General features: G+C 39.5%; 1 protein-coding gene across 1 annotated transcript; it reads left to right on the plus strand.

Annotated features, from left to right (window-relative positions):
• The first annotated feature begins 201 nt into the window (after positions 1-201).
• LOC148027103 (putative glutamine amidotransferase GAT1_2.1) lies at positions 202-4,697 on the plus strand. Its single transcript, XM_087690573.1, has 6 exons — positions 202-928; positions 1,395-1,744; positions 1,869-2,045; positions 2,147-2,377; positions 2,974-3,237; positions 4,218-4,697. The coding sequence occupies exons 1-6, from the start codon at positions 790-792 to the stop codon at positions 4,455-4,457; spliced, it is 1,401 nt and encodes a 466-aa protein (XP_087546699.1). The 5' UTR covers positions 202-789; the 3' UTR covers positions 4,458-4,697.
• Positions 4,698-25,635: the final 20,938 nt, after the last annotated feature.

Raw genomic sequence — 25,635 nt, forward strand, 5'->3', positions numbered from 1 at the left:
CAGACGCCTTAACAGCCGCTCTAAATGGTGCTGGGTGACTCTATTACTCGAGAATCCACATGACCAAAAAGTATACTGTGCAAATGTAACTTATGAACATAACAGCATGACAGTGAGACCATCTAATTCATGAACCGCAAAGGGCAAATTGTATAAATTCAGGAGACCCAAGCTCCCAGGGAAAGCATGGCGATTGGCATCTATGTGGGTCTGGGACCTTGTAGAAGGAGAATCCATTACTCCATTGACAGGACCCATGACTAGAAAGTGCTTGAATATGAAAGCCCCCTATTGATGATTAGTATAATCGATTCGATACTAGACACCCATTACTCGATTACACCATCATTCGTACTTTCAGATTAGTGTCTCTTCGACGATGCGCAAATTATAAGGAATTCTGGCGCACAAACTGATCGGCAATCAAAAGATCATCGCCACTGCCTCGACTGCATTTTTTATCTGAAAATTTGATCATCGCTGCCTTTCTTTCTTCGAATTCTGTTTACATTTCACAAATAATTAACGAAGCCCTTGATTTGAAATTTGATCATCGCCTCGTTCCTGCATTGATATGTAAATTTTCTTTCTCAGGCAATTTCCTGGTCGGCTGCAGTCGGTTATGGGATTCATTGATTTCCTATAAAAAGGGTGCTGCCATGTATTGGGAGGATTATCGGACTCAAACTCTAGTCTACTTCAGAAGCATTGTGGAATTCAATATATATCATCTACAGGAGGGGGAGAAGAAGAAGAAGAAGAAGAAGAATCAGATTACTAGATACTTTCATGGATGCTCAATCTCCATTGTCATATAATTCAGCTACTGATCAAGAGACCCCTGATCAGAAACTTGCTTTGGTTCTCCCTCGCGTACTCATCGTCTCACGCAGAACCGTTCGCAAGAACAAATTTGTAGACTTTGTTGGTGAGTCACTAGTGTTGCTCTCAGAACCTGCTCACTTGCAATCCTAATTCATATGTTCCATCAGTCTACCTGTCATAGTATGCATGACTTCTGAGTGATCTGTGCATTTTTACTAAATTGTAGCTTGTTAGGGCATCCTACTCCATTACCACTCGAGACATTTGAAAATGATGCCAGTACTGTTATTGATGCTTTAGTAGCTGGTCTGATCTGCATGCACTTATCAAAATTAGTGCTTCAATAGTAAGCAAGGACCTAAGTCTTAGGCATGGTATATTCACCCTACCATGTTTTCATGACGTATGCATGCTTAATCCACTTCTTTGCTGACAACTTTTTAATTTACAGTGCTATACTGCTGTGGATGTGATGGTATAATGTATCGCTTGCACAGGTTGCAATTTTCCCTGTAGGCTAATTGGATCCCAGGACTTAGACATAACAAACCTCTTCATATCTCTTGCAGGTGAATACCACCTTGACTTGATTGTCAAGTATGGTGCAGTTCCTATCATCGTGCCTCGGGTCAGTGGGCTGCATCTGCTCTTGGACAGCTTTGAACCAATTCATGGTGTCCTCCTCTGTGAAGGAGAGGATGTCGATCCTGCCTTGTATGAGAGTGGCTCATCAAGCCTGACAGCAGAGGAATTAGAAGCAATTAAGAATCTTCATAGTAGTGATAGCTCCATAGACAAGCAGAAAGACTCCATAGAAATGCAGCTTGCCAAGCGTTGTCTTGAGAGGAAGATACCATATCTGGGAATATGCAGGGGATCACAGATTTTGAATGTTGCTTCTGGAGGGTCATTGTATCAGGTGTGTGATGATGTATGTTACTCATTCCATGTTCAAAATGTCTTACAATTTGCATTCTATTCTTGCATGTACTTTGGTGCCCTGTGAGTCTATCAATCACTGATGAATCATGAGTCTGATGCAGGATGTGGAAAGGGAATTAGCTCAAAAGGGAGGCGTGTATGTAAAGCACATGAATTATGAAGATTATGATGGACACCGACACCCCATAAATGTCATTGAGGGCACTCCATTGCATGATTGGTTTCAGGATTCTCTCCAAACCAGCATGCAGCTCAATGTCAATAGCTACCATCATCAGGTAATCGAAATTCATATTGCTCTCTCTGTGTGTGGTAACTTAAGATTAATTGAGGTGTCACTGTATTCTGCAAATTCACTGACGCATGTGTGTACTTTTAGGGAGTCAGAAGGCTGGCATCAAGGTTTAGCCCAATGGCATTTTCACCTTGTGGCCTGATTGAGGCATTTTATGATCCCGATGTGTACAAACCAGAAGAGGGCAAGTTCCTTGTGGGCTTGCAATTCCATCCAGAGCGCATGAGGCATGAGCATGATGTTGCTGAAGACCATGGTGCATGCTCAGTTCATGAGACTGTCTTCGACTATCCAGGATGTGTAAAAGCTTATCAGGTAAACACTTTTAGATCACGATGGATTAAAACCTTTTAGCTGCTAATTGGAGTGAGCCTGCAGAAGTAATATAACAGGTGAATAGTATGTAAGCTGCATCACTCAATGCATCAAGTAAAGTCAGTAAGCAATGCATTGTGCAGCATCCCAAGCCAGACAAGGTGGTCCCTGCTGTTGCTGGCTGACCTAGAAGGTTGATCTGAAGCACTCCATGCTTGTTGGAACAGGAAGGTTTTCATAATATTGAGCTATTGAGGTAGGAGCAGGTAATTGAGATGGGAGCTAGTAGTGTCCCAAATGCTGTTATGAAGGTATTCGTTACCTGATTTCTAAAATCCACAGTCAGCTTTCTTAATCTCATCAAGTGGTACTGTAATCTTTAAGCCTTGATCATCTTATCAGGTATTAGGCAACTGGTATAAAATCCTTACTTAGCTCTGTTGATCTCATCAGGTATTAGACAAGTCGTGATAAAATCCTCAGATAGCTTTGATAATTCTCATCAGCTAGTAGACGACTGGTATTAAAATCCTTACTAGTTGGTGGTCTTAATCTCAGATTCAGGGATAAGTAATGTTTGATTGCATCATCTGCAGGAGTTTGTGACAGCAGTAATAGCATATCAAAAGGACCTGCTGGGCTCACGGCCAGAGGAGAAGAGGACCAATCTGGATGGTACATTGGAGAAGCAACGGATGAAGCTTGTGCGCAGCTTCTCCTTTGCCAAGGATTTGTATGAGGAGCGGCTGCATCTGAAGAGGAACAAGAGCCTGCAAGAAGGCTTGCAGTACATGACAGACTTGCAGAGCTTGCAGTCCAATGACACCAAATGCCTTGAAGCTGGAGCAAAATTTCTGCAGGTCTGTAATCCATTGATCCTGCCCCTCCTTATGTTGCACAACATTGTGTAATATATAACTTCCATCTGACTCTTGCTTCCCTTTTACTTTCACATAGTTTTGTATAAAATGTCAGCAGTACCTACTATCACAATGAGTTTTAGACAAATTCCCAGTGTGACTCCCACATTGTCTATTACAACAACATCATGAGCTTATTTATGCATGGTAGTGATGACCACATACCTAGTTGGCCCTGGTGTACCTCCAAAAGCTCATGATGTTGGACAATATCAATAAAAACTTGAAGGGAAAAGACCTCCTTTTCCCACATGGGCAAATGTAAAAAAACTTTTACATAGCACAATAGGTTTTAGGATAGTGCCACATTGAAACCTTACTAGACTTTCATCATGAAGCCTAGCATTAAGGGAATGAAAGTTAAAAGATTGTGCCACTTGAAGCTAACTCTGCTATTCTTATAGAAAAAATCAAAGTCAATGACCATGGTGTGGCCTTAAGCCTTAGACATCTTCCATTGTAATGAATACCACTGTCGAAACTCCAAGAAACATCATGAGCTTTTGCAAGAGAGCCACCACATTGCCTAGCCTAGTACAATGGCGGATCACAAGCACCTAGGGTAATAGGCATCCCTCATGGGAATGACTAAAACTTTTGTAATCATGAGATTTACATTGGAAAGGAATTGTCTTGTTCACATCAAGTAGTAGCATTTGTGTGCTAAACTTATTACTAGGATATTTAAGATAATTAAACAAAGTTAATTGTTGTGAAGGGGATAGGCAACACTATACTTTCATTTAAGAATAGTGTAGTTAAGATTTTCACTATATTTCAACTCTATGTTCATAAATTGCATGGGTCCATTGTTTTTTGTTCAATAGTGTGGCTTGGACATCCATTCCTAAAAATGCTAGAGCATGTCGGGTTTTCCATGGATGGAATTATGACATACTTCTATTTCTTATTTTGTGCAGTCAACAAATGTAGTTCAAAGTGCACAACAAAAGAAGAGGCTTGAACAAGTAGGAGCAACCATTTGTAATTCCTCAAAGCTCTTTGAGAGATTGTGTCATCAAGAAGACAGGGAAGCAAAAGCAAAGACAATGTTAGAGAGGTTAGGGACAAGTGACTTGCATGATCTACAAAACTTTTACAAAATAATGGTAGTAATCATATCGGAAATTTTGGAAAGAAGGACAAAGAATTCCACATGACTCTTCACAACAAAACATCACACATGATTATTGGACACTAGTGGTTTGCATTTGGAAGTGGAGCACTCAACATCACTTTGTGGCCACGCATCGAGAAGTGACACACTCACACACCTAAAATGCAATGATGCATAGAAAGCAAAAACTACACAATCCATGTGCAACAATATATGGTTGTACATTAGAGGCAAGCCAAAAGTGGCACAGCCACATGTAGTCATCAAATAATTGAGCTTTATATTCCACATTGATTCATCTATCATCTTTCCAACACTTTGGGTGTCTTCTTGTGCTCATAAAGTATTAATATCCTAAACAAATGCTACATATTTGCCCATTCATTTGTAGAGCATTGTGTAGTAATGTCCCTTACGATTAGATTAAAACAACATTAATCAATAATGTAAAGAACTACTTTATTTCCAAAAGTAAGTGCTAGTATGTCTCCATTTTTAGAGCAACCATTACTTAATGTGTCATTCTGTTCACATTGAAACATCATCAAATGGTGTAATCCTATTTCCAAAATTGAGTGCTTTTATGGCATGTCAAAATTTAAAGAATTCAATCCCATGTATTAGTGTTTTGTTTTGGATAGATTAGCATAACCTAGGCATTGCTATGCTCATGATTTGGCAAAGTGTTTTGGATATCAACGTGGCATGGAAACCTTCAAGTGATGCATCTTAATATTTTGGTGGCATTTGTTAGAAAGTAGGGTTTCTCTAGCATCTCCAAACAAGGTTGATATTTCTTAGTTGCTTGTTCAACAATCAAACATTTATCAATGGCTCTCAAAGGTCCTAAATGAATGCCTTTCAACTTTTAAGCTTTCCTCCTATATGAAGCCATGTTTTTGAAAGCAGAATTAATGAGCAATTAATAGCTTATGCATATCATAATCATAATTGTAACATGGTTCTTGAAATATTTTGGTTCGTTTTAATAATTGTGTGTGTGTGTGTGTGTGTGTGTGTGTGTGTGTGTGTGTGTGTGTGTGTGTGTGTGTGTGTGTGTGTGTGCACGTATTCTATCAAGAATCACTTGGTGGGGGAAATTGCTTTAGCAGTTGCACCAAACATACATCATATACGCAAGAGGAAGCTCACTCAAGAACACAAGAAGAGAGATAGATGCCAAAAAGTTTTCTTGATGGTTTATTCTTCTTCTTTCTCACACAATACAATGTATAAAAAGTAAAGATAAGATACAACATAAAGAAATGTGGCCTTCTAAGTTAAACAATGCATAACTGACTATATTAATCGACTGGCGCTATAACTATGCCAACTGTAGGTAGGTGCAACAAAGTAAATATAATGAGTGATAAGTCATTGGCCATGTGAGAATCATAATGACCATCGAAGTGCTAAGTGTAGACATCGAGACTCATCTAGCTAGGTGGTCCATCATTAATGTTTGTATGTGTTGAGCTTGCCATCTCAACATTCCCCCTCAAGCTCAATTGTATCCATGCAACTCAAAGTAAGCTTCGAATATTTCGAAGCTTCTCTACATCCAATGCCTTTATGAAAATGTTAGCTATCTGATCCTATATGCTAACATATACCAAGTCAATCTCTCCTACAAGTACCTTCTCCATGGTAATGCACCTCAATGTGTTTTGTCCTAACATGGAACGTTGGGTTCCTAGCTAATTGTATGCTACTCATGTTGTCACAATGAATGACAACTAGACCATCTCCTTGCATATCCAACTCACCCAATAACTTTTGTACCCATACCACCTCACATGCTGCCATAGCAGCACCTCTATACTCAATCTTTGTACTCGATAAAGCAACCGTAGGTTGCTTTTTGCTGCTCCATGTAATTGCTACACTACCAAGGGAAAATATGAATCCGTTGGTAGATCTTCAATCAAACATTCTGCCATCCCAATATGTATCTCTGTATCCAAACACTTGTATATCTTTTCTTACCTCATAAAAAAGTCCATAATGTAAAGTGGACTTCACATACCTCAATGTGCATCTAACTACATTCAAATGAGGCTTTCTAGGCGTCTGCATAAATTGACTAACAAGGCCAACAACATAACTCAAGTCTGGCCTTGTGATAGTCATGTAAATTGGACTCCCCGTTATCCTCTTAAACATTGTAGGGTCTTCTATCTCATCCCCAGCATTAGCACTCAACTTCACATTTTTCTGCAATGGCACTAGAAAAGGCTTACATGCTATCATACCATACTTGGACATCATATCCAAGCCATAGTGCCTTTGGGACAACCATATACTATCATCATATCTAATCACCTCAATACCAAGAAAGTATCTCAACTCACCCAAATCCTTCATCTCAAACTTCTTCAAAAAAAATCATTTATCAGCAATCCCACAATCACTATCATCTATAATAGTAGAGTTATCCACATAGATGACTATAATGACCAAACTTGTATCTCCATTTCTCACATAGAGTGAGTGATCTTTATCCGAAATATAAAATCTAATGTTGACAAGATACTCTCTGATCTCGTCAAACCATGCTCTAGGTGCTTGCTTCAGCCCATAGAGCGCCTTCTTTAACTTGAACACATATGTGGGATACTCTAAATCCTCATAACCTACTGGCAACTCCATATACAACTCTTCTTGCAATTCATGCCATCCACCTCTTCCTCTAAAGCTTCCTCTATCTCTAAAGTTTCCACGACCTCTTAAAACTTGCATTTCATCAAATTGTTGATTTAACCTATTTTGTTGATTATCACTGGCACGTCCCATACCTCAACCTCTTGAAGCAGATATGCAACATCCCCTTCTTAAACTTGATAAAATGCTTGGACCTATTCACTACTTCTTTGAGATGATTCATCGTGCATATTGATCTCTTTGATGATCATGAGAGAGACCAACTCATCAAAAACTAGAAACGGCTTTTGTACATACACAGAACTAACAAATGATTTCCAGGCCTTCATTATTGAGGCCATCTAAAGTAGATGAAACCAAATCATCATCCTCAGGCATTGCATCAATTGCTATCAAGGCATCTTCAATGCTTCTCACCTTCAAAACATACTCATTGATAGATATTTTTCTGTTCTTCAAAGTATTTTACTTGTGCTTGAGTTGAATCTTCTGTACCTTTGTATTTACTAAAAACATACTCTTAAAAATTATCCAAGCTGTATGTGAAATTTCTACATTTCAAATATGCCCTGATAGCCAATATATCACATTTTTGTCTTTTGCATTCCATTCTTTCCATGCCTTTAATTCATTTGCAGTCTCGCAAGGTTACTCAGCGCTCTAACTCTTTTTCTTCACCTGAAATGAACTCGTAAAGGTTTTTTCCAATAAGGATGTTTGTCACACGAAACTTCCATGATGGGTAGTTGTTTTTATCTAGCTTCTCAATGATGGGGTTTTCACTATTTTCTGTTATCATCACATATTTGATATAAAGCAGCAAGCAAGTCTTCTGCAACCTTTCACAACAAGTATACATCAATACATCAAGTAACCTTTTTCACAGATTGCTCAATAGTACATGCAATCTGCAACCTGTTTGCAGATAAAACTTATGTTTGCTTCCTACAAACACTCTTACATATTTGAAATATGTAACCTATGCACCACTTTCATTCGATACAGTTGAAATCATAGTATACCCTAAAACTATTGCTCAACTGTTGTCTGCAACCTTGTGGATCTAAAACAGGGCCCAAAATGGCCTCAGATGGCCAAAAACATAGTGGACAAAAGGACTAATCTAAAGAATATGCAGTGCTCTATTTGTACACCAAATCTCACAGCAATCTGAGATTTTTACTTTGCCTTACTCTTGGTGCCTCCACAAACACTATCCAAGAGAAAGAATGGAAGAATGGAAGAGCTTCTTACTCATTGCTTACTTGCTCAAATCTTTGCTTCTTCTTCTTCACTCCAACCTTCAAAACCAACCTCTCTCAGTGGTTCTACTCTGATACTATGTCAAGAATCATGTGGTGGGGGGACTTGCTTGAGCAGCTTTGCCAAACATACACCATTTACACAAGAGAAAGCTCACTCAAGAACACAAGGAGAGAGATGGAGGCTAAAACGTTTTCTTGTTGGTTTTTTCTTCTTTTTTCTCACACAATATAGTATACACAAAGTATAGATAAGATACATGTTAACCTCAGCATAAGAAAGCAAAAAAATAAAAAAAAGTGCAAGTTGGGTTGACTAAAAGAAGTGGAGCAAGAAGGGAAATGACCATAAGTGCAAGGGTAGCCTCAAAAGCTAAGTCAAAGGTAAAAGCACATTTTTAAAATGTAAAGGCATCACCAAAATTTTGTAAAAGAGCGCCAGACTCCCTCCTGTGCAAATTGTAAAGGGTAGAAGGGCATGGGTAAAAGAAATAGCAACTAGAAGGGAATGGAAAAAGAGGACCTTGCCATGATGGCCAGTCATGTAAAAAAGGGGATGGGTGTCCAAAGGGATGAGGGCTTCGTATATAAACTCAAAAAGAGAATGAGAAGCTCATTCTTTGGTGTGTGGCAAAGTGAACTCTTCTTCTTCTCTCATTCTCTTCTCTTGCTTGTTTACTTGTGAGTGCATGAGAGAGGGAGTGTGAGTGAGTGAGGGAGTGAGTGTGTGAGGGTGAGGGATCTTGGAGGTGAAGCCCTCCACTATCTCCTCTCTTCTTATTCTCTTCTCTTCTCTTCTCTCGTCTTACTCGTGGCTATGGAGGATGGAGCTTGGAGGAAGAGGCTTGAGGATGCTTGAGCTTGCATCATGAATCATGGAGCTATCAGAGTGCTTGAGAGAGGAAGTAACTCAATCGAGCATCAAGGTAAGCTCACTACACTCGTAGAGAGGGATAGCGCATCAGCTATGTGAGAGGTAGCCATTGGTGCTTGCTTAAAACTCTTGAAGGGATAAGCGGTCCATGGGTCTTGGCAGTTGAGCAAGAGCTCCCTTTACATTTTGGTTCCGTTGTTAGGACCAACGGATTCAAGCTTGAGCACTTGCACGCTTCAAATTGAGCATGTCGAAGTAGGGTTCACCCCCGAACCAGTGCTCTTTGTAGGTAGGAGATTTGGGAGTTTAATCTTCAAAAAAGTAAGTATTTGTGTTTTTGATGATTAGCAAGTAGGAGGGTACATTACAATTTTCTGTTTTGAATTTCTATTGCATTTAGAGTAGGTTAGGACCAATAACTTACAAGGAAATAGTAGGGTTTCTATGCTGTGAAACAGGCCCAAACACGGCATAAATCAGGGAAAAAGAGTGTTGGAAGGATTTACGTCACTAGGAGAATGACTGAAAAGGTCCAGGGAAAGGGTTTATAACCCAAGAGGTCAAGGAAGAGCTCATTTGCAACTGTTGCATTCTGATAGAGCTTGAGAGAGAGAGAGAGAGAGAGAGAGAGAGAGAGAGAATTGTAGGTACAGGATGAATCGAACGCGCTGATTTTGAGCCCGATCTTGCAGTCCAAGTAGTTCTAGGCCTTCCTTGTGTTCTAATCATATGTTCTGGCGGGTTGCAAGTTAGGCGATGAACCCTAGGGATCTCCAGCATCGATCTCACCAACATTCGAGGTTGCACTCGCCCCAATCGGACCAACAGGGCAGAATAGAAATAGGACAAATTTACCAGCCTCTGGACCAAAACCAGCCAGAATCCACCCCATAACCAACTCATAGACCATATAATTACCCTAACCGAGCAGAGGAGAGCAATAGAGACCCTAGACAATTATTACAGGCAGCCACCATGAAATGCACCTAGAGCCATATTAGGCTGCGAATAAAAAGGGGGGATAGCGTGAGTTTCATCCTACGTTCTGCATTCGCACCCCACATTAATTTTAGCACTTAATGTGCATTGAAAAGCCAAGAGCTTGATTTCGCATAGTGCATGGAAGAGAGCACGTGCACACATCCACCAAGGGAGTTAAGTTGAGGAGTGTCTGTAAATAACAAGGAACTCACCTAGACATAACCCAAGAACGAACCCACCAATAGGAGGAGATTTGGAGACATAGTTGGGTGATCAAAACCCCCAGCGTAGGACCAAGCAGAAGACGCAGCAGGGAATCCAAGAGAAATAGTCTCACCATTGGAGGAGTGGATCTATCCAATCTAATCAATCTCATCAATAACTTGGTGGAGAGAGAGACTGCGGACATGGCAGAGACAAGCACTAACCATGGATGGGATGAGGAGCTCGACCTAGGAGGTCTCCCAACCAAAATCCAATGACTGGTCGCCAATTACGACTTATAGGCCTGAGTAGACCACCACAGTAGGACGTCCAAGGATGTCATAGCAGACCTAGGAGAGGAGAGGAGACTAGCACGCGAAGCTTTATGAATCCTAGTGACCTACAATCAGGAACAGTACTCCAGAAGCTTGCGACAGAACATGGAACTGTGTGAAATTCAACAAGTGCTAGCGCTAGCAAGCAGAAATAGGACGGGTCCTAATGCCGATATGAAAAGAGAGCTAGAGGGAGATCTTACACTGAGTGAGCTTCTCCTCATGAAGCAACTATTAGACAACGCTTCCACCGAGCGAACTGCCACTGTAATGGCAACCTCGTTGCTTTTAGGATTAGGAGTTACTCAAGGCTCCAAGAGCCAGTCTAAAATCTCGATAGTCATTGCAAAGCAACTAGACAAGTACCAACCTAATGATGACCCATATAGCTTTGTAGAGAAGTTTGAGCAAGTCCGCGAGGCCAACGACCTCACCGATCTTACTTTGCGCTCACAAGCTTGTGATCTATGCTTATGAGATAAGGGTAGGACTTAGTACACGAGTTTAGACGCTGCCAATCGAACTAACTTTAACAACCTCAAGAGTCTCTTCATTAAGAGATTCTCTGAGCCTAGGTACTCCAACAACTTGCTAATGTGGCTGATGAATGTCAAGCAGAGGGATAAGGAGGATATCCAGGATTATGTGACCCATGTGAGGAGTCTCTTCAAGAGAGTCCCTACTGCAACCGAGAGAACAGTGTCCACAGTATTCATTAATGGAATATGAAGCAAAGAGCTCTACAAGGCCTTGGCTGGCAACTCGAGCTTACAATGAAACGCATTGACAAGGGTCTTTGAAGAGGCCATTAGAGTGGATGACCAACTCAATGAGACAAATTCCAAGAGCTCGAAATGAGAAGAGACTACCTCTAGGAATCCTGAGAGAGCTTCAAGAACAAGCAAAAGATCAAGCCCAAGTACTCAAGATAAATGCAAGGGCACTAGCTAGCGAAGATGAGGATGGAGCTAGCTAGATTACAAGAAATAATGAGACAACCAGCACGCCCTCACGTCCAATGCGTATATTGTGGCGGAAACCACCTGCCACAGCTGATTGTCAAGATCCTCGGTCTTGACCTTGTGCCAACTATGGTAGGTTTGGCCATGATGCCATGCATTGCAGACTGCTAAGGAGACTCCCGTACTTGCAACCATATAATCAATCATACCTAGCAAATAGGTCGCCAAACTTCTTTGGAAGGGGAGCCCCATTCGCTCTCATGGCACCTAGGATGGAGATAAACCCTACGGGCATACCTAGACCACTTGGACCCTATATGACCCATCCACCAAGTGATGCTCCAATCCACTACGTGGAAGAGCTGAATGACAAAGGGCCTTACATACACCCTTATGTCTCGTACGACAAAGAGCCTTACGTACACCCTTATGTCTCGTATGACAAAGAGCCTTACGTACACCCTTACGTGATGGTGTTATGTAGAGGGAAAGGTAGAGGCTTAGGAGGGTATACCCAGGAACCAATGCTATGGATTTGCGATCACCCAGGACATATCTCTTTGTGGTTCCCTGAACAGGAGCAAGCAAATCGAGACAAGGCCGATTAGAGATGCGTTGAATGTGGAATCACACACCTCTTTGTTGATTGCCATGCCAAGAAAATAGCGCAGCTCTCCCAAATCCTTCATCTCAAATTCAATCTTGAGGAGACCCTTCACATTGTCAATCTTTGTCTCACTATCACGCCCAATGATCAAATCATCCACATATATGGCCATTTTAGCCATTGGAGCAAAAGTCTCCTCATAATCAATACCATGCATGTGCACATACCCTTTGGTAACAAGTCATGCCTTATGGCGCTCAATAGATCCATCTATTGACCTTGTAAACCCATGCAGCCAATAGCTTTCTTGCCTTTGGGTAAAAGCACCAACTAAGTGTCATTATCCTTAAGTGCAACCCTTTCTTCATCCATAGCATGATCCCAATACTGATTATCCACTGCATCTTCAAAATAGTGGGTTCCACATCTTGCACAACATTAGCCATGTATGTGTATTGATAACCTACATAGGTATCATATGTCAATCGTTGCACAACCTTAGCCATGTATGTGTAATAATGATACATTTGTCATAATAGATGAGTCCCCAACTTTCTCTTTACCTTTTCTTGCTTTTGTCTTTTATTATTCCACTACTTGTGTTCCTCTTATGAGTATGGTATCAGACATTAAGATTTATGGATAGAGCTATGTTTTTAATTGATTATTAACATGCTAATTTGCATATTATTGCAATAATATGTCTTGCATTTCCTTCTCTAGTGTGTCTTTGAGTTGGTAGATAATTTGATGCCTTGTTGTATGGTGCTTTGGGTGTGTCATTATTGGTGAGTTGCATTGTGCATTATCTGTTTTGATTGTGGTGGTTGCAACTTCTATGCCAGTTTGATTGGTTATGTGTGATCATGCTAGTTATCCTCCATCTTGCATGCATGGGACTCTTGATTGTACTTCTAATGTTTGGGACTGTTGATTATACTACTCATGTGACTAGGTTTGGTTCCCTATGTTTAGTGTCACCATGCTAGTTATCCTCCATCTTTCGTGCCTAGGACTATTGATTGTACTTCTAATGTGAGAAGGTTTGACTTATTTCCCTTGCATGCTTTGGATTGTTGATTGCACTTCTAATGTGACTAGGTTGACCTATTCTTTGCCCTATGTTTAGTGTCATGCTTGGTTGGATGTTTTCTTATATTGATCATGTTGTGCTTTAATGGCATATAGATAGTGATATTGTGTCGTTAACTTTGTGCTAGTTGACATGGTGGCTTGTTTTTTTATCATGAGTCTATTACATGTCCTCATGCTTGACTGGTGTGGCATCTTTGCATTTCCAACATGTTTTTTGGTATCTCTGTGTACCTTAATGTATTTACTACTTAACACTTGACAATGTTGATCCCCCTTTTGTGTGATGATGGAAAGCAAGTTTAACTTGGAATTTGATGTTTAAAGTCCTTTGAAGGTGGCTCATATACAATGATTACTTTGATTGTTTTGCCTTTGTGTTTTTGGTATGTGCTTATTGCCTTTGGTATATGCAATGATTACTTTGATTGTTTTGCCTTTGTGTTTTTGGTATGTGCTTATTGTTTTTGAGTTTTAAAGCGTCCATACTTCATTTATACTCACACTCAACCAAAAAAATGTGCAAGTGACTTTCATTCTCATTTCACTTCATTATGATCGTACGAATGCCCTTCGAATTGAGAAATTCATTCTTTTTATATATTTTCTAGAGCTTTGGTTGAGTGCTATAGTGCTTTTCAAATAGGGTATTAGATCGCTCCAAACTTTGGAGGAGTCTCTACCACCATCATGATGTAGTAAAGTAGCAATCATGCACATGAAGGATGAAGGTGGAAGAGTAGGAATAATGTGGTATAATGTCACATTTGAAGAAAAGGAAGATGCGAAAGACATGTTGCTACTATGTGCTTGATATCATGGTCATGCTCAATAAGATCATGCATGTTTTCATCATTTTGGTTTACTTGGATCCTATTGATATCACTTGTTGCTATGTACTTGATATCACAATTATGCTTGGTGAAGCACAAGATCATGTATATTTACATCATCTTGGTCCACTTGGGCCTACTAATGGATCAAGTAAATGGCTCTTCTCAACTCTAATTATACTTCATACCTCACATGTATATTTACATCATCTTGGTCCACTTGGGGCCTACTAATGGATCAACTAAATGGCTCTTCTCAACTCTAATGATACTTCATATCCTCACACGTGCTCCTAGCCAAAAGGGGTAAGTTGTAATATACCCGCTCTTAGGCTCCCACATGGAGCATACAACATCTTAGGTAGTTATCCTAGAGGGCACTTCCTATTTACCACCTCCTAAAATTCATGGAACTCTCACGATAAAGTAATGGGGCGCTCTTCGGTTTACCTCACCAGGGAAGTGCTTGGCCCAGCCTACAAGAGCAATGACTACAACACCTTAGGATACTCTAGGTTTCCTAATAGCATTCTAGTGATGAGCAAGAGAGTACACTTGTGCATATAGCCGAGACTTGAAGAATGGAAAGTACCTCATTTGGTTGAAATAGAATGAGAGATGAGGGGGAGTAACTCAACCCCTCTATCCATGAGGCAAAATCCCAACCCTTTTCCCCTAAAAGAATGTTATGCTATATCTATGACCACAAACCCTAGGTTCTATCCTATTTAAGTTGTGGAAAACCACCCAACTTCTTGTCTCCACCTTGACATATCATGTTCCCTTTATTCCAAAATAGGAAGTACAAAACATCCAGTCCATGATTGCAAAATCCTATCCATTTTGGAGGGGGCACCACAACCCTATCATCCTATATTGGCATCCACCAAACCATGCCCTGACTAGTATGGGGGTCTTCTAGAATTTAACAAGTTTAGCATTGCACTCATCTTTGGTTTTTAGGTTGTTCTCACACCATCTTCCCAAAATTGGTTGTTGCTTGGTAATATTCATGGATTAAGAAGTCATTTGAGTTGTTCCCCTTTCTTTGAGTGACCCCTACCACTTCTTATGTAGTTTTTGGAAAAGGGAGGGGTGGGAGGGGGATTGTTTTACTTTTAGCATTTGCAGCTTACATAATTAATGATGTCAAGAGGGACATGTTTTGGGACTTTAAGGTGACAAGCATGGCAACACTTTCCTTAGCATGACCATCTTTACAATATGGGAAAAAAGTCAAAAAGGAAAAAGCTTGCATTGCATCATGATGGACGGTGTTGCTCTTGCACCTCATGACCAAGGTAGCAACTAAGGCATAGACCTTGGCATACTTGGCAGAGGCTATGAAGGCTTTGTTAGTGCCATTGTCACATACAAGGAGCAACCATTTTCTTGAAGAAAAAACTTCCCAAGAAGTCACCCACCCTAGCAATGTCATCACCACCCAAGCATGCTTAACCACAAAGTAACTATCCATCAAGCTAGTCCTTACTATTGTTATATACTACAGGATAGATTTAATGATCTTGTTTTGGAGGAGACAAAGTACCTCTTACTTATGAATTGGCATAAAACGTTTCATTGTCCACATAATTCAGTCATTGTTGGAGCTAGTGCCAAAAACATATGGGTATTTTATTGCATGAAATTTGGGTATATTACACAAGTTCAAGGGTAGAGAGACAAGTTCAAGGGTGGAGAGACAACCCTCTAAGGAATCTTTGAAAAAATGGAAAACTTGAAGGCAATGGGAACATTGGTGTTGACTTGTGCTAGCTAGAACTCCTTTGTGGGCACATTCCACTCCTTTGTCCTTTCACTACTAGCATCTCTCATGGGATGTCAATCATTTATTGGGTCATGGTTTGGACATTTGGGTCATTCTCTTGACTACCTCTAGATCAAATTGTGATTGTTCTAAACTAGGTTGTCTAGTAGGGTGCTCTTGACATTGTCCTTATGGCTTCATGTCCCAATGATCATTGTATGCTAGCGTGGGTTTTCAAATGGCAAGGTCATATTTGATCAACTTAGGATGATTTGTCTACTCCATGGATGTGTCAGTATCATTGACAGGATGCACTAGTGATCTTCATTATTGATATAGCAAGTGGGTGCACCTAGTATAGTTGTGTAGCCATCCCATCATATTTGTGATGTTATATTAGCATATTGTATCTACACTTACATGTACACCCTAACACTTATATTTTGGAAGAAGAAGAGGAGAAGAAGAAAATGAACTAGTTCATCTCACATGTGTGTGTGTGTGTGTGTGTGTGTGTGTGTGTGTGTGTGTGTGTGTGTGTGTGTGTGTGTGTGTGTGTGTGTGTGTGTGTGTGTGTGTGTGTGTGTGTGTGTGTGTGTGTGTGTGTGTGTGTGTGTGTGTGTGTGTGTGCGTGTGTGTGCGCGCGCGCGTGCGTGTGTGTGCGCGTGCGTGTGCGTGCGCGTGCATGTGCATGTGCGTATGCGTGTGCCTGTGCCTGTGCGTGTGCGTGTGTGTGTGTGTGTGTATGCGCGTGCGCACACGCATGCACGTGCGCTTTGCATGTGTGTATGCATGTTTAGAGAGAGAGAGAGAGAGAGAGAGAGAGAGAGAGAGAGAGAGAGAGAGAGAGAGAGAGAGAGAGAGAGAGAGAGAGAGAGAGAGAGAGTGTGTGTGTGTGTGTGTGTGTGTGTGTGTGTGTGTGTGTGTGTGTGTGTGTGTGTGTGTGTGTGTGTGTGTGTGTGTGTGTGTGTGTGTGTGTGTGTGTGTGTGTGTGTGTGTGTGTGTGTGTGTGTGTGTGTGTGTGTGTGTGTGTGTGTGTGTGTGAGCATGAAGGAGCGCGTCCCTTATCTTTGGACATGGTACTAGATCTTGGTAAGAAAAAGGAAGGCTCATAGATTGCAAAAGATTGAGGAGGCGAGCAAGCCCAAGTATGATAGCTTGCTCCATTTCTTTTAAGGTTTCTTAACAGAGTTGGGCTACAAACACTTATTTGGTCACTGTCTTTTATTGACACAAAATTTAGTGAGTGTAGATAGGGTGCTAAGTTTTGCAAATTAGGCCATTTGAGGCCTTTTGGTTCCTGTTTTACACCTACAAGGTTTTCACATGGCATTCCCATAGGTCTTGCAAACTTGCAAGTTTTGACTAGCTCTCTAAATTGTGTAGGTTTTGCACATGATTAGGTTTTGTAGACTATGGGGTTATAGTTTGAATTGTATATGTATACAAATAGGGTTGCATCTATGTTTGGAATTTTTGCACATTTGTAGAACTTGAACTAAAACAGTAATTGTGTTGTTGCATATAAATAGATGAGAATACTTATAATGTCAACATAGACAAGTTGGATAAAAGCAACTAGCCCTAATAGCCCTAGAAGTTCAAGATAAGTTTTTTGATAGGTAAAGGCTTCTAGAGATTTGTAAGTGGGAATGAGAAAGAGCCATGCTCCTTGAACATCCAAAAGATAATTGGACACATATAAGACCTAAGTATTTCAAGTGAAGTATGCAACATATTATAGAGAGGTTTATGCAACATATTATAGAGAGGTTGTATAGTATCGATATAATGCCATAAAAGATTCAACTCTAAAATGATTTATATAATATAAATGAAAACAATCTATCACTAAATGTATGTGTTGAAAATCAAGGAGATTGCACTAAAAGTCAGTGCATTGGTTGAAGATTATGAATTGGTTTTTGTAGTCTTGAGAATGGGTTCAATTATGAGAATTGGAAGACTTCTAATGAGAATGGGTTCAATTATGTACATTGGAAGAGTTCTACCACTTCTCTTTTTGTAGGTGAAACATTTCTAGAGTTTGTAGATCTGATCTCATCAAGTTGAGGAAAAGGAAGTGGTGTTGAAGAACCAAGTTATGTAGAAATAAGGGATGATATAGTCCATCCTATTGCACATGTAGGAAATTTTACCTTGCCTATCCATGAATGGCAAGATAAAGTATATGTCTCATATATTATAGGTGGCAACAATTCCAAAAAATATTTTTTTGGTCATTCAAATGGTGGTCAAGGTTTGCAAGTTCAAAACTAGCATGGTTGTCTTGTTGAGGATCTTTAAAGGTAAAATTGGTTACAAAGTGCAAAAGAGTTGGAAGCATGCTCACATGGGGAAGAGGGGAGAATATTTTTCTCATGACTTATCACAAGTTTTTGGATGAGTGTGTTATACTAAGGAGGGAAATTCATGTGTGGATACACAACAATGGTATTCTTTTCCAAACACTGCAAGAATAGTCGTGTTAACCTTTCCATCGCATAGTCGCTCTCCCCCTTGGGATCTAGAGCGATACTATGCAAAATTTACTTAACACTCCCTTCCCATGGCTAAGGCGTATAATGAGATCTCATACAACTATACAAGATGTAAGTTCTATCATTTCAATGCAAGATAATCAATCTGACAGAGCATTTATGCGTCCTCTCTAAGTGGCATTTATCTTTTAGCCTTTCTCTATAGCGTAATACTATGTAGAATTTTAACTTGATTTTATCTTCCTTTCTTCTAAGGCAAAGAATGCGAGATAAATTTGTAACAATTATAAGCTCTTATACGATGCAAGACTATCTTTCAATGTAAAATAAATTCCCGAATTATTGTGCAAGTTGTAATCAATTCATGGTTTGGCAACACAAGGTAAACTCTTCAACCATTATTTAATGCAAAACCTTCATAAGATGGATGCAAGACTTTTTAATACAAGATATTTTCATGTACCATTGATGTATGTTTCATATAATCTTTCCCAAGTACCCTCTATAGCATAACCCTCAAGGTAACCTTGCAAACTTTAAACAATATTGTCCTAAGTAAAGACTAATCGAAGTCTTATCGATGCTTAATGCTTTATTAGTGAGAGCAAAGAACTTGGACCTGAGTAGCCACAAGTGGGGTGTTGCTCGTAGTTCCATCAACTCTTATCACACCTACACTTAGGGCAAGCCTTCGTGGGGGACCAGGGAGATCTCTCTCTCTCTCTCTCTCTCTCTCTCTCTCTCTCTCTCTCTCTCTCTCTCTCTCTCTCTCTCTCTCTCTCTCTCTCTCTCTCTCTCTCTCTCTCTCTCTCTCTCTCTCTCTCTCTCTCTCTCTCTCTCTCTCTCTCTCTCTCTCTCTCTCTCACCGTTAATGTCCCAAGGCCTCTTTTCTCTTCCCTGCGATGGGGGGAGTAAGCTTGCAGAGAAGAGGGAAATAGTAAACACGTGTGGCCACCCTCTAAGGAGGGAAAAGGGAGGAAGAACCTTGGAATATTCCTTCTCTCTCTCTCTCACCCTCTCTCTCTCCCTCACTCTCTCTCTCTTCCTCTCTCTCTTTCCGTGCAGCATCCAAGCCATGCCATTTTTGGCCCTTGATTGGGGGTGGGGGGTGGGGGGGGGGGGTATTTTATAGTGGGGAGGGAAGGTGGGGCAAGTAGAGTGGTGATGGTGGTGTCTGCCACCTCTTGTCATTTGCATGGCAGTAGGTGGCAAACTAGTCGAGAGCTAGGGGGTGGTAGGCCACGTGGCCTCCCCCTCAACAGCATCACCATCATCATCATCATCTTCCTCTTCTTCCACATCATCATCATCTCCACCTTCTCCTTGTCGTCGTTGTCATCTACTCCTTCTTCCTCCCCCCCCACCACCTCTTTGGCAACAACACGAGGGGGGGGGGGGGGAGGGGAGGGGAGGGTAGTTTAAAAATTTTCAGTTTACTTTAATTAAAAGGGGGGATTCCTTTGCGGGGATATTATATCCTCTCCCCCTTGGAGAACTCGAGATATCCTCAACTCAGAAGAACTGGGGATTTTGTTCTGGAACCTGTGGGGTAGGACCCATCACACATTCGTTGCGACATTCTGATCACTCATAAGCATGCAGTATTTTGAAACAATATCTTATTGTATTTGTCATATCCGAGTCTGGATTACAAGAGAAAAGTTTGTTGCAGGTACATCTCATGGATATCTTCTAGGTTGTTCTTAAATATCTGATAATTTCCTGGTAGGTTTTGGATCATTGAAGCTTGTACAACTTCATTCCTTGTACATTCAAGTTCTCTTTAAGTCTTGTTGGGAAAATTGACGTGGATATGTCCATTGTTGTGGCACTAGGAGCATCGATGTTAAGGGTTCTTTGGACATTCCCTTTTGAAATGATTTAACTCCTTGCAATAGAGACAGTGTGGAGCTTTATCACTTGAGGTCACAAGATTATTGATTGTCTTTGGCAAGTTTTTCTTATTTAGAACAAATTTCCCTAGGATCCTTTTAGCAGACCAAAGTGGTCCTTTATCTCGAAAACTCTGTTTTCGAATTGTCCTCTTTTTAGATCTAGACTAAGATCCATGGAAAATCGGCTTTACTTGTAATACTAAAGAATACTCCCAAGCTTTGACATTTTGGCAAGACCCAGTCTATATTAGTTGAGAAGAAACAACTTAAGAGGAATTCATTGCAAGTTATAACTATCATTCCTTGCTAAAGTATCTCTGATCACTTGTAAGTTCTAGGCTCAAAATTGATGCAACTCATATTACTCGGGTTAATTGTAGTTACAAGAGTAAGGTTTATTTCAATACAAGTTGTATTACATGTTAACTAAATTTCTAGGGTTTCTAATCATCCTGAAGAGGTGTAGTAGGTTCTAGGTCTTCGTCTTCAAAACTGATTCTTCGATATAGCCAAAGACTCTGCTTGTGCAGCTTTGTTTCCTTGGAGCCTCAATATATTCTCGACTTAGGTCAGGGTAGTCTGCTTGGGCGTACCCTAGCTCATTGTAGTGGAAACATCGATAGTTGGGACAAGTCTTACGAATGTGCCTTATCTCTCCGCACGGGTGGCATCTCTTGTCCTGATCTCAGAAATCATCTTTGTCACAATTGCCTGATTTAAGTTCTTTGACAATTGGCTTTGCTCAAAGTAATGCATCTTGCAAGTCTGTTGGATGCATGGCTTCAAGACGGTGGTTCAGAGAAGTGTTCATGCCATGGCAAAACTTGGATACTTGTTGTGCAATATCCATAGGTGGTGCGTATTTTAGTAGGGTTACAAACTTTGAGTATTAAGCTTCCATGGTTAATTCCAGCTACTTGAGCTTGAAGAATTCATTCATCCTCAAAGTCTGGAAGGTTGGCGGAAGGTATCGTCCGAAGCATAGATATTTGAGCACTAAGTTTGTCCAAAGAATCTCTAGTAGAAGAAAAAACTTCTTTAAGGAATCCTTCATAGATTGGGCCATCTACTCCCCATGACTTCCTTGTTTTGAATGTTAGATTGGACCATCTATTCAACCACTTGATTGAATTTAGAGAAAATTCCATATGTCTAATAGAATGCTTGGTCTCATGGTTACAAAGAGTGGCATTAAGAGTACTATATGCACCATATTCTTGAGAATCTTCTTCACCATGATGTGCCTCAAGTATTGCTTCACTTGCTTCCTTGATTTGTTGTTGAACATCATCATTAGGCTTGTTCTTTCCCTTGTTTCCAACCATTTCTACTCAATGTTATAGTGCAATCTTAGTACATCCCTTAACACAAAAATTGCTATAGCTTTTCACTTTAATATCAAAATCAAGAACTTTTTGATGAAAAATGAAGCTAATAAAGAGATCTTCAAGATGAGCTATAGTACTCCATTTCAGAATTAAAAGAGAATATTTTGAAAATATTCTTTTCTTGGTGTACTTAACAATCTTGCAACCTATAAAAGCACTATTTTGGTCTATCCACCTCTCTTAGGTCCAAAGTAAGGTCTCCCAACCCTATGGTACCCTATATATAGCCTGTAATACTCTGTATAGGCCTTGGAAAAGTCTGAATTATTTTGCAGCACCTACAATCAAGTAGGAAGTTCCCCAAAATGGTCCCAATTCACAGGTCCACAAAAGGCTATTCACATACAATATGTTTTATCTATATTGTGGGATCAAAGACTTATTTCCACATAGTGGGTTTTCTCCAAAGCTATTTCTTGCACATTAAATTATTTCCATCATGTTAGGACCTTCCAACACTGACGAAGTAAACATGGAAAATATGGAATCTCCAGTTTCAGAAATTACTTTCTTAAAAAAAACCAATCTTCTTCAATATAATTTAAATGTGATCACAAAACCACTTCAAGAGTGTGAACATCAACCAAATCATATGGCTCAAGATGAAAATGATTGAATTGCTCCAATCTTGAATGGTGTTTTCAATGCTCAACAAACCAAAAAGGATTAGACAATAAGTCGTAAGTCTTTTTAGTTTTCTAAATTTGAATGAGAAAAGGATAGAAAATTTATTTTGTCTTAGTTGAGCCAATTTGATGATTACTTCGACAAAGAAGCTTCTCTCGAGAAGAATAAAATCAAGTGTGTAACCAATTACTTGAAGGATAAAGCTTCGCTTTGGTGGAATGTTTCTACATTATAGCATTGGCAATCTAAGAGCATGTGCCACTTTTCAAAAGAAAGTTAAAGGATCTTTTCTTCCACCCTAGTTCCATCTTCAAGCTAGGTGAAATTGGTCCAATTTATTGTGGCAAGAAGGTGATACTATTTCTATCTACACTAAAAGATTTTGGCAATGACTTTTGTTGTTATGCATGCTTGAGGAAGTTCCTAGGAGTGCACTGCAACACACATACGAAGATGAACTTCAATTTGGCATTCAAGCTAATCTCCTATGCACATAATGCCGATAAAGAATTCTAATCTATTCCCTAGATGCTTTGCACTTAACAATCTTATCCACCTCGTTTCTTCAACAACAACTTTGCTCCTTATCATCCTAATTCTTTTCTATTTAATAGGTCTTCTAATTTTCAACCACAAAGTGGTAGTGTGAAAAGTTCCCTAAACAACAATCTAAACAACAAGTCAAAATCTCAATCTGCAAAGCTTAATGTTCAAAATAAAAAGGCATAATTTATTTGTCATTGTTGTGGAAAAAAAATTGGACATTGCCAAGCTAATTTCCGAGTTCTATTACCCCCAACAATAACCAAAAGAGCACTGAATTGCACAATATCGAAGGAGAACCCGATTATGCTCTTGACTGGACTATCAGCACACTACAACAAGAAGCAACTAATGATGGAAGAAAGTATGCCTATTTCCTTACATGCTATATTGAAGAGGAAAGATTTTGTGCATAATTTGAATGTGACTATTTTGCATGATGATGGTAGATCTCATGATTTTATTTCAGAAAAATTGGTTAGGCAGTTGCAGCTAGAAACTAATCTTTCATTGTACAAGGTTAGATATGCATTTCAAGGTACTAGGTACAATGCTACAAGGGAAATTTTTGGCTTAGAAATTTCTATGGGACACTACAAAAAGAAACATGATTTCTTAGTTGCACCTCTTTAATCATCAGATATTATTCTTGGTATGCCTTATAGACATCAATTTAATCTTGATATTGACTATCATACACACAAAATAGCATTTGAATTCCACACACTGGTTAGTCATACACAGGCTAAACGAGCACTTAGGAAGCAACATAAGATATGCACAATTTTTGTGACTGAAGTTGAAAAGTTTGACTCTTTTGCATTATCACCCACATGGAAAAAGTTTCTAGATTTATATAAACATTGTTTTGTAGATGAGTATCCACTTGAGTTGTGACCATCATGAGGAGAATTAGACTACAAAATTGAATTGTTTGGTGATGTTACTCCACCGCATAAAGCTCCATATAGGCATAGTCTTTTGCATCAAAAAGAAATTCAAAGATAAGTAACTAAATTATTGGAAAAAAATTTAATTCTTTCTAGTTCCCCTCCTTTTGGTACATATGTTTTACTGGTTGAAAAGAAGAATAAAACAGGATGTGCATCGATTATAGAGTTTTAAATAAAATCACTATTAAAAATCAATATCATATTCCTAGGGTGGTTAATGATCTATTTAATAAAATTAAAGGTGCCAAATTTTTTTTGCAAAATCAATCTTAAACCAAGATAGCACCAAATTTGCATGGATTCAGTTGCATGGATTCAGTTGATGTATTTAAGATTGCATTTAGGATACACTATGGTCACTATGAATTTTCAGCATTCACTTCCATTATCTCTCCTCTTCTTACCAAAGCTAAGTAGCGAAGGAGCCTCCACAACATTCTAAAGAAAAATGTATTCTAAAGAGAAGCTCTTTAAATAGTAAAAATTTGAGGGGAAAGTGAAGAGGAAGTTAAGGGAAAGAGAAAGAGAACAAATTCAATGAAGAAGAAGTGAGCAAAGCCTTGCATAATCAGGATAGAAGGAAATCTCCAAGATTTGACAATGTCACCACTGAAATGATGATTTGTTATCGACTTAAGATCAGTAAGAGCATCCTTGCCCTAATTAATCAATACTAGAATGTATGGAGTTTCTTGACCCAAATTAGAATTGTAGTCACTTTGATCCCCAAGCGATCTCACTGCACCCTCTTGAATCATTAGAAGGTCATTTCATTGATGGGTATATCCTACAAGACTCTCATGAAAGTGCTAGCAAATATACTAGACCCCATACTACATAAGTGCATCTACCCACGCCACTATGGCTTTCTCAAGGATAGGGATTTGTTGGACAATGTCTTACATGTATTAATGGATGTTGAATGGGCTCACACCTCAAAGCAAGAGATAGTCTTCTCCAAGCCATTGAAAAAACCTTCAATATTGTAAACTGGGAGTATCTTAGAGGCTTGTGATGGAGAAGATGGAGTTTTAGCAAAAAATTCTATAACATTTTGTTCAATCTTGTAGGCAACACACAGGTCTTTGTTGCCTTTAATGGATCACTGCTTCAACCTTTTCAAATTAAAAGGGATGTGCAACAAGGCTACCCCTTAAGCCTTCAACTATTTTCCATTGCAACACAAGCACTATTTTGGTATCTAGAAAATATGATAAAATGAGGAAAGCTAGAGGGGATTAGATATAATGAAAAGAAAACCATAGGTCAAGGTTTCGTGGATGACCTCTTGATGAGAAAGAAGTTAGAGCCTAGAACAAGCCATGCCCATCCTCAATCTATATAAGAATGCATCCATATTGAGATATAATTTCCAAAACTCCTACCTTGTTAGTGTCATAGAGGAGTCACTCGAAGGTATTGGGTAGAAAGGAAAGATAATTAGTATGGGGAAATATCTTTAGATACCTAGACCATCCTATTGGAATAGGGGCGGAAGAATATTTTAGAGGATACTAGGTCTTGGATAAACTTAGGAAAAAATATTTTAGTGTATACTAGGTCTTCAACAAACTTAAGAAGAAAATTGATAATTCGAGGTCAACCTCGTAGCCCCTTCATGCCAAGCTTAAAATGCTTAATCTATTTGTTTACTCAACTCTTAGGTTTTACTTGCCTCTCACAAGTTGGAGTAGTAGCAGGTATGTTAAAGCTTGGGATTCATACATTCAAACTT

The sequence above is a fragment of the Lygodium microphyllum genome, chromosome 13, assembly GCF_053477565.2.
Source record: "Lygodium microphyllum isolate KBCC chromosome 13, Lygodium_microphyllum_v1.1.10, whole genome shotgun sequence".
In the NCBI taxonomy this organism is placed as follows: Eukaryota; Viridiplantae; Streptophyta; class Polypodiopsida; order Schizaeales; family Lygodiaceae; genus Lygodium; species Lygodium microphyllum.

Bases quoted from the DNA above. Each gene is read 5' to 3' on its own strand.
- LOC148027103 (XM_087690573.1), top strand. From the start codon at position 790: ATGGATGCTCAATCTCCATTGTCATATAATTCAGCTACTGATCAAGAG. The intron at 2,378-2,973 runs GTAAACACTTTT...CATCATCTGCAG, and splicing joins GATGTGTAAAAGCTTATCAG to GAGTTTGTGACAGCAGTAAT. The intron at 3,238-4,217 runs GTCTGTAATCCA...TATTTTGTGCAG, and splicing joins CTGGAGCAAAATTTCTGCAG to TCAACAAATGTAGTTCAAAG.